We start from the raw sequence: 13876 nt of genomic DNA, 5'->3' as shown, positions 1-13876 counted from the left end.
GGATTTATGGTTTTCTTTGGTCGATGAATCTATTTCTTCTAGTTTATCTTCTGCGCCTGAGATTCTCTCTTTCCATCTCTTGAATTCTATTGGTTATGCTTGTGTCCGTGGTTTCCGATTTTTTGCCCAGCTTTTCAATTTCCAGCTTTCCTTCCATTTGTGTTGCCTTTATTTTCTCAATTTCGGTTTTCAAATCTTGAACCGTTTCCTTCACCTGGTTAATTGTTTTTTCTTGGCTTTCTGTACTTTCCTTAAGGAATTTGTTCATTTCTTCCACTTTTTTGTTTGTTTTTTCCTCTATTTCTTTAAGGGATTTTCTCATATCTTCTTTGAGGGCCTCTATCATTTTTATGATGGTGATTTTTAAGTCGTACCCTTCTGCTTCCTCTGCTTTGTTGTTGTGTTCCATTCTAGTTGGTGTAGATTCCCTAGATTCTGGTGGTGTCATGTTTGTCTTTCTGTTGTTAGGTGTTCTCTTGTATTGCCTTCTTCCCATAGTTTCTTCCTGTAGGTGTTGGTGGTGTCTCTTCCCTCTCTCTATGGTCCTTCCCAGATGGGCTTATGAGGATCAAAGATTCAATGTCTGTATCTCTGTGTGGTCCAAGCTCTCTAGGAGGCTTCTCTCTGGCCAATAGCCGGCAGAAGAGGACGAGGGCTGGACTGGAACTTGAGAAGGTTTTGCAGGGTAGTGGGATCTCACTGGAAACTGGCGCTCTCCAGCTGAGACCTCGTTCTTTGGCAGGGCCCGGATTTGGGGGTCAAGGATCTTGCCTGCAGGAACTCCAAGTGGACCCGCAGAGATAGGCGGATCTCTGGGAGGGGCCTGGGACTCCAGCAGAGGGCTGGAGGCGGGGTCAGGGACCAAGCCGGTGGAAATTACAGGTGGTCCCACGTGGATAGTCAGGTCTCCTTTGTTCGGAGTTGCTCCGAGAGGTCTCCGAAGTAGGGTCCTCCTTCTCGACTTTTCATCTAAATTTTCCTCAATTTCCTCTCTGGGTAGATTTAAGGAGAGAGGGAAACCCAGAAATCACTTTCAGGAAATTGACCAAAGTGACATTGAACAAATATCTTCATGGTTTCGTGCAAGACAGAGATCAAAGGTTTAATGACTTGGTCTAGTCCATGTTATTTTGTTTCCTCCTGGCCAGAAATGCCTACACATAATTTCACAGAAAAATGATGTTAAAGGGACAGTGATAATTATAACACATTCTGCTTCAAATAAGTAACCAATAACAAGGCTGTGAAGGTAGGCATTTTTAGAGCATAAATGTTCATATTTCCACATTTTCATTGAGGAAGGAGTGGGCTATACCATGAAGGGTGAACATTCTGTGATTTCTTTCACGAACTTAGCATTTAGTCTCCAAGACTATGGTATCCATATCATTGGATCTGAACAGAGTACCCTCAAAGACATAATCTGCAATACCCTAGTCTTCCTTCCCCCATCACTCCTCTGTTCTGCAGACATCCCAGCCTAGCTGAAACCCTGAGCTTCCAGTTCAGGGAGAGCTCCTGCCACAGGGCAGCAGTAAGGTAGTTCCCACTGGGGGAGATTGTGGTGCATTCTCTAGTGTTCATCATTGCACACTTGAACTTCAACTGTGTGATGGTTTTGGAAAGGAAAGCAACCTTCCTAATCTTAGGTTTGTGTGCCAAAAGAAAAAGGAGCTTCTGTTCATTCGGCATCACTTTGATTCTGCTCCACACTGTGAAAAGATTTGGCATCTTCCTTTGTAATGACAGGCATTGGTGTTTCAGGCTAGCCAAGGAGGCATGGAGTGTTTTCAATAAGGTTGGAAAACAGTATAAGGCAGAACAGAAATTGCCCATTCAGATTGTCCCCAAGCTGATTTGCTGTATGTGGTGACAGTGGAGAGCAACTTCAGCAGTGACCCCTGTGGATCCCTAAGTCAGAATCTGGAGCAGTGTGCTGCTTCGGTACCAAGAAGGATAGAAGGATGAGCCGAAGTCCGAGAAAGCAAAAGTCACATGGGCACCAACAGCATCCATGTGAATAAAATGGATTTCCAAATGGCAATTTATTGGCAGTGGAATTCTGTGGGGCCAGACTGTAGCATGAAATGTGGTCAGAACCCATCCCATCTGAAGAACAGCTCAGGCAGAGCTGCCTCTCTCAGCAGAATCCCAGCCTTTTTCTATTTCCTGAGTTCCTGTGACCTCAGGGTGAATGGCCTTCTTTAAATGAGTGACTGGCATCAGTTATCTCCTAACTCCCCACCTGTGTGCAGCCTGGCTGTTTTCTTGTTCATGACACACTCGCTGTGTTCTCAACATTGCTGCAAGCAGTGTTGGGGGGGTGGGGAGTAGAGAAGTGTGTGAGTCATGATGCTTTCCCTCAGTGAATGTAGTATCTGGAGAGATGCTCTCCTGTGCACAGGACAGTTACAGGCAGTCCAGGCACTGTTTACTCTAAAATCAGCAACATAAAAAGAAAAAAAAAAGAGAGAGAGAGACAACCCACACCCTAAAATCAACTTGTTTGATGGTTCTTTCAACTCAAAGACCTGGATTTATATATAAGTCTGCAACTTAGTTTTTCTGAGACCTAGGGCCGATTGTGTAACCTCTCTAAGCCTCTACTTTTTCACCTATAAAATGGGTGCAGCCTCTGCCTCCTTAAGCTATGGTGATCTAATAAAGGCTTAAGTGAAGCAAAGTTTGTGGAAACAGTTGCTTTTGACTTGGCTCCTTTTAATTTGATTTAAGTGGGGGGGCGAGGAGAGGCAGCAATATACTGACCTCAAATCCCCCTTTGCCTTAAGAACTTGCATGTGTCTGTACCCTGTGCCTATTAGCTTGTGGTTTCCTGGGACTTCTAACAGTGGGAGTGGGGTGTCTCTGACTCTTTTGACTGCTCCTGGGATCCTTTTCCTCATTCCAGGTTTCCTTCTCCAGAGTTTGTGCCTAGTCTCATTGCGTCTGGTTGATGTCATTGGGAGGCCTGCTCTTTTCTGAAGGAATATGGAGGAGACTGGATCTAGGGGAAAAGGAACAGGGTGGGGAGAGAACTAGAAGGAGTGGGGAGGAAGATATATTGTGTAAGAGAAGAATAAATAAAAAAAAAGTCAAGTCTGCATGTGGTACAGATAAGTTTGTTTTTGTGAGTATGCAACTCCATTTGGAGGGACTATGGAAGTGTTGGTTTTTCAAATCTCGCTTCAGGAATTCAAGGAGTCGTGGAAGCCTATCAGAGCTGCCTCCCCAAGCTCCAGCTTTATGGTCCCACCAACATTGCTCCCATCATTCAGAAGGTTGCCAAGTCAGCTTCAGAGGAGACCAACACCAAGGAGGCATCGGTAAGGAGAGGGACAGGCTACTCATAGCAGGGGTTTACCCTGCCTCATTCTAATACTGGTCACCTCACCCATTCTAGCCTGGCAATCAATTCTAGGTTTTCTTTTGTTTTTAAATTAATGTATTGTTGATTTTACTGTTTCATTGTTATTTATTAATTAATTTATTTACTTTGCATCTTGTGGCTTCAGCTGCATTTGGAATAGTCAAATCTTGCTGTCATAGGATAACTGGGTTCTGGTTGTGCCATATTGCCCTTTCTGTTAGTGGCTGTGTTCTTACAGTGGTGTTTTGGCATCTGGATTTGGGATGGTTATAAGTTCAGGTGTTGATTCCTCCTTTTGTCTTTGTTGGATAGGTGTTTTGTTCCTTGATTTCTGTTTCCTCTCTGGTCTTCTGGCCTAAGTGGCCAATAGCTCTGGTGACTGGCGAGTCTTCATGTCCAGTAGGATGTCTTCACTGAGATTTGGGGGGCCTTGGGTCCCTAGAATCAGCCTGGCCTCTGGTATAGTGTTCTTCAGAAACTGTAGATCAGAATATGGAGCCTGGAAGAAGGGGTGCAGTGTAGGGTCGTTGGGTGGGCTTTAGGGGTGCTATGGGACAGTGGGTGGTGTCTTACATGGGGTTCCTAACACAAGCCAGGCCTCTAGTAAAGCCTACATCTTCTTCCAAAGTTGTAGGCCAGAATCTGGAGCCCAAGGAAGGTATGCAGTCTGAGGTTGTTAGGCAGACTCTAAGGAGTGTTAGCAGGTAGTGGGAGACAAGCCTTGCCTCCAGTGAAGCTGCTGGGGCTGTGGGCAAGTGGAAGGGCCATGGGATATGCCCTGGGGATCAGGGTCTGGGGAGTGGAGCAGCTTAGCTGGGAGGAAGGTCACTCACCTAATCTTCCAACTCCTGGGGACTGTACCTGGGCCAATGGAGTCTGCTGGAGTTGTGGGAAAAGGCTGGCTGCTAGAAGGATGAGGAGATGGAAGGGGTTGGGCATCAGAGTGGGTCTTGGGGAAACAGAATTCAGAAGGTGGGAGCAGTCCAGCTGGCAGGCAGGTCACCACTGGTGAGGGCTGCACCAGAGTAGTGGAATCCTCCAGGAGTTCCAATTCTAGTTTTTCTAAAAGGCTGAACTTCTCTATCTTCAATCTCTCCATCTGAGAAACAGAGGAGTTAATGAAATCCAACTCTGCCAGGATGTAGAGCTCAGGGTTGACACAATTGCCTGCCCCTTTGCCTGAACACAGACACCCAATAATGGACGCCACTGTTTACTGAGTTGTACCGGACTCATCTCCTGTCCCAGTGAAAAAAACAAGTCCAAAACTAAGCTTGTTTTCCAATATACCTAGACTAGAGGTAGACGCAGCATGCCTCTTAAATAAGAGTAGTAGAAGGGCTAGGAAACCACTCAATGTCAATGAGTGTTTGCTATGTAACCATGAGAAAGTGAATTTGAACTCACAGCACCTCTACAAAATCCAGGCATGATTGTGTATGTCTACAAACCCAGCATTCACTTGGGGGTAGAGACATGCTGATACCTAGAGTTTTTTGGCCACTAAACCTTCCCTTTGACATTTTAGAAGTAAATATGTCACCACAATACCTTTCCTGTGTGTTATTTAATGGTATCAGTATGTTTCTATCTAGCACTATGATTTTTTTTTTCAGATGGAGTGACACTACAGCTGTCTGAAAGCTCTGTGTAACCTAAACCTGGTTTCCAGGATGCCACATTTGCATAAAGAAGATAACACTCCACCCTTATCTTGCAATAATTGCCCTGACCTGCTTGCACTGCCCCATGCTTGCTTCTGTTAGGCTGGATTGAGGACCTGCTACCAAATGTCAGCCACTACTTTTGTGCCGTGGGACACATCCTCTCTCAGTTATCCAGAGACTGAACCATTGTCCTCCCTCATGTAGACACTCCTGCAGTATCTCCCATTTAATCCAAAGCTGTAACGGCTTAACCCTACTTTGCCCTTTAGCACCTGCCCCTAGTGTTGTAACCCTGTGCAGCAAATTCATTGAAAGTAAGCTGCTTTGCTTCTCTCCACCTCTCCTCCCACTAGTTTGTCCCCACAACCCTGTGGGAGTTTCTTCACCAGCATCCCTCTGAAGACATTCCATCCTGTTGCCTCACCAACCACCCTCTTGGTCTCTATTTCTGCTTCCTCCTCTTCCTCCCTCACCTCCTTCTCCTCCTCCTCACTGCTCAATGCTATATCTCCTCTGCTCTCTACCTGGGGTGATCTTGTTCATTGGCATGGCCTCATATACCTCTAGAATGCTATCACTGTAAAAAAGAGATCATTAATCCAACTTGCCTTGTCATCATTCAGCTATTATCAATATCTTCATCTGGATGTTGAATGGCACTCATGCAGAGTCCAAATCATAGTCCTTGGTTGTCTCCATGAACCTAGTTTTCTCCCTCAAACTCTTTCTCCTCCCACCAGTGCCTTCCCACAAACCTGATGGTCCTTCCTTCCCAGCATTCCTGTCTTCCCCATTTCTGCACTTTCATCATGCAACTAGTCACTTAGACTATGACCTTGAAGTAATCTGGGGTCCTTGGCTTACCCCCATGTCTTTTCTTTTTCTCATTTCCTGTTGCTGAATGACAGACAACCTCAACCAAGTTAAAACCACAACAAACTTTCCACCTTTCCTGTGGATCAGAGATGCAAACACAGCTGGCCTGTATAGCCCTGGATTAGATCTCCCAAGGTTGCAGTTAAGTAAGATACATGCCTGCCATGTAGTTGCTGGTTTCTGATCAGAAACCTCATTTCTTCATTGTTCAGAAGAACTACTAAAGCTTCCCATGGCATTGCAGCTAGCTGTGCTCAAGTAAGCCAAGAGAAGGCAAAGAAGTAACTGTGTCTCATAACTTAGTACAGAAGTCTCACTCCATCATCTCATAATACCCTACTGATTGCACAGACATTCCAATTCAGTGTGGGAAAAGACAACATGAGGCCATTAACTAAGGAAGTGAGGGTGGTTGGGTGCCATCTTGAAATCCTACTAAGACACCCCCATCCAATTCATCAGAGAGTTATGACACTAGTCTATTTTCAAACTATATCCCAAGTGTTATCACCTCTTAGTACCTTTGTGGCTACTGTCTGTTCTGGACCAACAACTGTTTTCACATAGACCAAAGCAAATCCTAAGTGGGCTCTGTGCTTCATGCAGGAAGCAGACTGATCTTTTGAAAACATAACTGAGGGGTTGGCAATGTAACTCAGTGGTCAGAGTGCTTAGCTAGCACACACAGCTTTGGACTCAATCCCTAGTACCACATAAAGTAGGTCTGGTGGAGGACACCCATAAAGTAGGTCTGGTGGAGGACACCCATAATATCAGTATTCAGGAAGCGGAGACAGGGTGATTATAAGTTTAAGGTCATCCTCAGCTACATAGTTTATTCAAGGCCATCCTGAGATACATAAGTTCTGTCTCTCCAGCCCCTAAAATAGATTTTTAAAAAATGAAACTAAAAGCACATTCTTGCCAAATCTGGACAAGGGGAATTGAGAAAGCCTGTCTCCTTTCCTCTGTTGTAAAGCGTATCAGAGAAATCTCTGGAAATTCCTGCAGCTTGATTTTAAGAGTAGATGCTTTCAGTACCACTGGGGTACCAGGGCCTACAAAAGTAAAGGGACAACTGCACAAAGACAGGTGTGGATTCTGTGCTAATACAAGCCAACATGAGGTCATGGCTGTCACTCACACCCCTGGGGCCAGGTGAGTCCATTGTTGAAGTGATTGAAACAGTCAAAACACAGAACACATGTAAGAAGCATCTACAAATAAGACACCAGATAAATGACCCCTCTTGGCTATGTGTTTAATTTATCCTTTCCCTAGAGGTCTCTTCTTGGGTCCCTTGTTACTACTCCCAAAGAGCATGAAGTTAAGCTTCCCAGGAAAATTGTGTTAGGATTTTTCTCTTTGATATTGTAGAATTCTTCTAGGGGTAAAAAGTGCCCCTCAGTAGACCTCAGGTATAACCATAGATGATAGTAGTTCACACGAGCATTCTCCTGGCCTGACTTTGGAATGAGCTATTGTGACAACTTCATTTGAAAATTTCCATCTGGTTCAATACAGTAGTAGTCTGTAGCTTATTAAGGTTCATATATTAAACCTGGAGGAAACAAATTCTAGAACATTCATGCTCTCTTGACTCCAGAGAGTTCTCGGCTTTTGTTGTTGTAGTGAGTTGAAAATACGGTCACTCTTATTCATGTACTAGCCTTTGTAAAGCTGAGGACCAAACCAGGACTTCTTGTGTTTGACAAGTGCTCTGCTACCAAGTTAATACCTCTTCCTAGAGTGTCTTAGCCTCCCTCACTTAGTTCCTTCAATGATCAGGAGTATTGTAGGGACTGAGGAATGTTCTCTTGGGTTTGGCCTGTGTTTCGTCTCCCTACCCCTCCTCCCTCCCATCTCACAGTTATGCTAGCATAGAATGATAGACAACATCGTCATTCACTTCCAATGGATCTTCCTGCACTGATGGGTACAGAGTCTTCACTCCAATCCCCACCTCAGCTGAGCCCCGTGGCAGCCTCTCCACATGGAGAGGGGACAGGGAGACTATAAACCAAGGGCCAGGATGTCTTTCACGTGTGTACTAGGAGAACCATCACATTGACACTTGACTAGCCCTGCCCCCTAGCAGAACTTTCCACCATCATAGGCCAAGGGAAATACAGTACAAGTCCTCAATACAATTCTAAATGTTGTAGTAAACACATTTAAAAAAGCAAAAAGAAGCAAGGAGATCCATTATAATATTCTTTATGAATAATAAAGCCCAACTAAGCATTTTGTCATTTTAGCATCTGATTCATATAAAATTATGAATGAAATACTTTGGATATTTTGTACTAATACTTTAAAATATTTGTGTATTTTACATTTAATGGCATCTCAATGTGGGTGCTAAGTTATCTCCAATACTTCATCGTTATTTAGATATTATAAGTTGATGGATTAAAAAAAAATCAATTCTTTGATTTGTTCTAAGCATAGTTAAAAAGTGTTCAATAACTGAATTGGGCATCCATTTTTAATTTAAAATTCAATTCCTCTCTTACTCTGGTCACATTTGAAAGGCTCTGTATTCTCATGAGGTTGGCAACTACTATGCTAGACAGTACAGCTGTACATTTTCAAAGACCCTTAATCTGAAGGAGACCATATTTAATGATCTTGTCGTTCTTGTCTTTTGAGAAATAAGGAAGCCGATACCAAGGCACACAGAATATTCCAAGTCTCACAGAATAAGGCTTTGGATGCAGTTCTCTTGACTCCCACTCCCCTGCTTTCTACCTACCCTGAGCTTTGTAACCATCAGTAAGTTGATGGCCATACAACCCTGAACGCCCCCGATCTCGTCTATACCAGTCAGTAAGATTGTTATAATTAAGCTACAACCACTGTGCCTCTGTTCATGACCTTAAGCCTTCAGGGCTTCCTTGCAGAGGCTCAAAACTTGTCTGTGGTTGACCTGAAGCACAGATCAGAGAGGTATTAGCTGAGAACCTGAAAAGATGTGGAGGCAACAAGGGTCTTGAGGTCTCTCTAAAGTCAATGGAAAGGCAGAGGAGGAACAGACAGGCTGGAAGGAGGTGGACTCTGAAACACACAGTGTCCTAAGTGGAATGGTAATGAATGATGCCCAGCCCTGGTTTGGCTGTGAGCAGGGTAAACTAAAGTGAAGTTGATGTAAGGGTTAGCAGATGTGGGGATGCTCAGGATTTGTCAGTCCAGGAGTGGAGATATAATTGTCATCCAGAACCCAAACCACCAACCCACTAACCAAGTTGATAGATACAAATAAATAAATATTAAAGGAGACGGAACTTTGGGAACTGGTGGAGGGTAGCTTAGAATTTGCTTTGGGGAGCCCCCGAGGAAAGAATCCAGTGCTTTGAAATGTGGGTCATCAGGGGATGAACTCCTGTGTGGTGTTTTTTTGTTTGTTTTGTTTTGTTTGAGAGCACAGGTTAGTTTAGGGCAGAAATTGAAAGCAATTGATGAAGCTTTGTGCACAGAAAACAGAAATAGCCTGTCTTTTTTATCCAATGATTTGGGGTTATAAATTTTAGTTTCATGTATAGGATAGTATTTTTATTAGTTTTTGCACATGTTATAGGAGTGCTGTAATATATGGAATATGCTTCAAAAATACACTTATGAAGTAGGTAAGTGTGAACAACAAATAAAGCAAGATTGGCAATATGCTGATAGTTGATGATGCCCAGTAAGGAGCCCACAGAGGTGGCCAGGTTATTTTGTTTTTCCATTAGATCTTTCTTTAAAAAATGTTTAAACAAACCAACAAAAATGCCTGTTGTCACTCTGCAAGGAGGTCACCTAGATACAGATGTCTAATGGGTACTGTATTGTCATTTTCTCCCCTACCACACCCCTCATCATTACCTGCCATCTGATTCCTGAAGCAATACTTCATCCTGCTGATCCTGACAGACGGTGTCATCACAGACATGGCTGACACCCGGGAGGCCATCGTCCATGCCTCCCACCTCCCCATGTCAGTCATCATCGTGGGAGTGGGGAATGCTGACTTCAGTGACATGCAGATGCTGGACGGTGATGATGGAATTCTAAGGTCCCCCAAGGGAGAGCCTGTCCTTCGAGACATCGTCCAGTTTGTGCCCTTCCGGAACTTCAAACACGTATGCATAGACATCATGGGGCATCCTCATATCTCTCCCATACTCCCAGTGTTGGGAGTGGCCTGTTATCCTTGAAGCAGCATCAGCAGACCCTGCCTAGGCCGAACAAATCCTATAGGAAGGATATACAGATCACAGCTATTTGGGGAAAGGAGCATATACTGAGTTGTAAATAACAAGTCATAGTGACTGTGGTTGCCAAAGTTTTCCAAATGCTTCTCTTTCACTCAGGAAGTTTAAGACCTCTGGTTCCTTCAGGGTTGCCACAGACATTTGGGCAGCTTGCTCAGGGATACCTGAAAAAATAGCAAGGATAAGTTCAGCCTATCACAAGATTACCTGTTTGCTGTTTGCTGAATGATAGACACCCTGTATAGGGAACAGCATTGGCCATTTAGTCTGGTCACTCAGGAGCAAGATGATCAAACTAGTAATGATAAATAATAAGGCAGTTTAGTATGGTCAGTGAGGGGAAAAATACTGGAATAAGCTTGTCAAAGCAGACTGGCTCATAAGGAAGAACATACAAACTTTATATTGTCTTTGAATCACGTCTCTGCTAGCCAGAAGTCACCCATATCCGTGGTTTGTACAATTGTGGACTATTGTCCATAGTAATCAGCAAAGCAGAGTTGTGTTCCCCAGTTGGCTGGAGCAAACCCTCTACATCAGTGGTTCTCAACCTTCCTAATGCTGGAACCCTTTAATACAGTTCCTCATGCGGTGACCCTCAACGACAAAATTATCTTCATTGCTACTTCATAACTGTAATTTTTCTACTGTTATGAATCATAATGTAAATACCTGTTTTATTCCAAAGATGTTCTTAGGTGACCCCTGTGAAAGGGTTGCTTGACTGTCCCCAAGGGGGTCACAACTCACAGTTTGAGAACCACTGCTTTAGATAATATCCTAGTCTAATGCTGAGAAAGTTCTCATAACACTCTACCCACATCTCCAATTTGGGGATAATTATCAGGTCCATGGAGACAGAAATACATTGAAATTTCCACAACTGTGCCCCCAACCCCTTAGGGAAGCTGTGAGAACTGACATTAAGTCTTTCTTGGGTTCATAAAAGGCCTTTCCAGAGATACCCAAACTGTCTGGGAGACCATGGGAGTATTGTAGGTGGCCAGAGAGAGTCTCCAGTATCCTTTAATTTGTAGGCCCTTGTAAGCATTGTCCAATCACAGAGCCCATCCCCAGCCTCTGCTATCCACCACAGTGCTGGATTCTGCTCTGCTGCTGCCACAATTCCAAAGGAGGGGGCTAGACTTGAGCTCCTATCAGGAGGAAGCACCCCATGTCCTCGGTGTCCTTTACAGTTTCTCCTCTGTCACCTGAACCGTGAATGCTGTGTATCCCTTCTGGAAACACCCCTGTTAGCTTTCACAACAGTCCTTCCCTATATGGGGGCTCTAATGCCACTGAAGCCACAGAGAGGGAGGCATAGTGCCGTACCATCCAATGTAGGCTCTCTCCCACTAGATGCTTATTTGGAAAAGCCATTCTGCTCCAAAGACTCCCACTCAAATGAGTTTCCAACATTCTTCACAGCCAGTTTCTCAGCTGTGCCCTAGCACATCAAATGCAGTCTGGGATCCCAGTCACACTAGTATTGGCAATCTCAGGGACAGCGATATTCTCTTGTGTTTTCCAGGCATGACTGCCTGCACCTGTCTCCCTTGACAGGCTTTCCAGAGGTCATTTAGAAGTAGTATCTGCCACACAGCCTCACCTGAACCTTAGATTCCATTACCTGTCCAACGTCTATGGACGGGACTGTACACCCCAGGGCTCCCTGAGCTGTCCATCACCATACCGCAGCGTGATCACTCTTCTCTCTTAAAGAGGGCCACAGTGTAATTAAAATCATTAAGCAGGCAGGAAATCAATCCCCTGCTGCAGAGCTGAGTGTAGAGGACATTTTCAACTTGCAGCAAAAGCTGATCTCACCACGAGATCTGGGGGCAAGGTTGTGGGGGAAGAGCAACTGTCCCAACACCCATCCCATCTTTCGCTTTCCCCTGGAGGTTTGTTTAAAAAAAAAAAAAAAAGTATCTGAGGCTCCCCAAGCTCTCAAGCTGTCTGCTATGGACAGCAAAGTGTGGCATCACAAAGATCTGGCCTTGTCTTCACGGATGGGTGTGCTGGGGCTGTCTCGGTTTGCTGCAACTGTGTCACATGGTACCCTCTGGTCCTAATGCCTCGGAGATAGAGGGAAGGCTGTTCTTGTAAAGACTTACCTGGCCTTCCATCACCCAGGCCAAATAAAAGTAGATGCACCACCACCAAGTTGACATTTAAAACTAACCATCACACTTGCCATTGTGTAACACACACAAGAGCAATGCCATCCAGTCACAAAGAGATGCTAACCACTATTGAGCACCCTACTGTCAGATTCGTGGTGTATTTACTGCATAAAGCGTACACCGGACACACTGGCTCCTCATCCAGTGCGGCTCCCAGAGAGGCCTGACTGGGTCAGCAAGGGAATGAAGAAAGGACAGACATACAGACACATGGAGAAGTTGGGGTGGGTTGGACTTGGTTCTCTGGTGGGGGCTACAGTACCTCAGAAGCAACTGAACACGGAGCTAGGTAAAGGAAATCAAGGTAGAGGCAGCCTGTGTAGAGTTCAGACTTCGGACTGTAAATATGATAGGGAGGAGTTGTGATGGGCATTTTCTGTACACATTATCAAGATCCTTATTCATACCTCCCTCTGAGCTTCACCCAGGAAAGACTTTGCTATTCCCATGAGACTGAGGCATTTAGGATCCTTTACATAGCCAGACCCATGTCAACAATGCACATTGACTCCGGACTTCCCACACTCAGGGTTCCTCTGCTCACAACACACTGGTCCCGAGTGAGCTCATAAAACATGAGGATAGACTTGGGAGAATTTTCTGGAGACTTGCATATTTAGGACAAGGATATTAGCAGAAAACATACATGTTAAGCAGTCCATGGGCAGATGGGGATAACTTACAATTGTGCCCAGTGTGTGTGTGTGTGTGTGTGTGTGTGTGTGTGTGTGTGTATGTGTGTGTGGTATATGTATATATGTGTACATATGTGCATGTACACATAAGTAGGTATGCATGTGTATATGGAGGTCAGGTATTGACATTAGGGGTCTTCCTCTATCACTTAACCACCTTCTTTTTGAGACAGAGTCTTGGACTGAACACAAGCTCAATGTCCTCACTGGCAATGAACCCCAAGGGTCTGCCTGTCCCCTCCCAACCTCACCTCACCACACCACAGCACTTCAATGACAAGAGCATAGGCACATGTACCCAGGTGTCTACATGAATGCTGGGGACCTAAAATTCAGGTCTTCATGCTTACACGGCAAGCGCTTTACTGAATGAACCACCTGCCCAGCTCTGTCTAACATTCTGACATTGCAGCATGACATTGTGATCAACAGTTTATGTCTGAGATCCATGCCATTGAATTCCAAAAGCCAACTGCGAAGGAAAAGTCTCTGAATGTTAAGTCAGTTTGTTATTGCAGTTGGGTTGCCTTTGTCCCTGTCCTGAGCTGCATGAAGTTACATGTTGCCCGCAGCTCTCAAGTCTTATACCCTTCAAAGGACTTCAAAGCAGGGACCGACTCACAGGGAAAGCCTTCCAGCTTAAGCTAAGCATTGAAAAAGAGGATCGACAGGAACTAAAGGGGAACTGGAGACAGGGGAATTGTGGGATTGTTCCATGAGAGAATTGCCCCAGGCAGGACAAGGACATGATGCCCCTCGTGTGATCTGTGCTGGGCATTTCCAGCCTCTCTGGGGTGACACGGGCAGAGCACTGGGAGCATTTTCTCCTACC

The 13876-nt window shown here is 44.8% G+C and overlaps 1 protein-coding gene across 3 annotated transcripts in view; it reads left to right on the top strand.

The window, feature by feature from the left end:
* Positions 1–13876, top strand: part of Cpne4 (copine 4) — a 443660-nt gene that overhangs the window by 427365 nt on the left and 2419 nt on the right. For all 3 annotated transcript variants that reach the window (XM_051205851.1, XM_051205863.1, XM_051205859.1), the window contains exons 14-15: positions 3190–3323; positions 9795–10031. In XM_051205851.1, coding sequence (XP_051061808.1) covers positions 3190–3323; positions 9795–10031 — 371 coding nt within the window. The remainder of the gene's footprint in view (positions 1–3189; positions 3324–9794; positions 10032–13876) is intronic.

This window comes from Phodopus roborovskii, unplaced genomic scaffold (genome assembly GCF_943737965.1).
Source record: "Phodopus roborovskii unplaced genomic scaffold, PHOROB, whole genome shotgun sequence".
NCBI lineage: Eukaryota > Metazoa > Chordata > Mammalia > Rodentia > Cricetidae > Phodopus > Phodopus roborovskii.
Note: the sequence above shows the minus strand (reverse complement) of the source record. Positions and strands in the feature narration are given on the sequence as shown.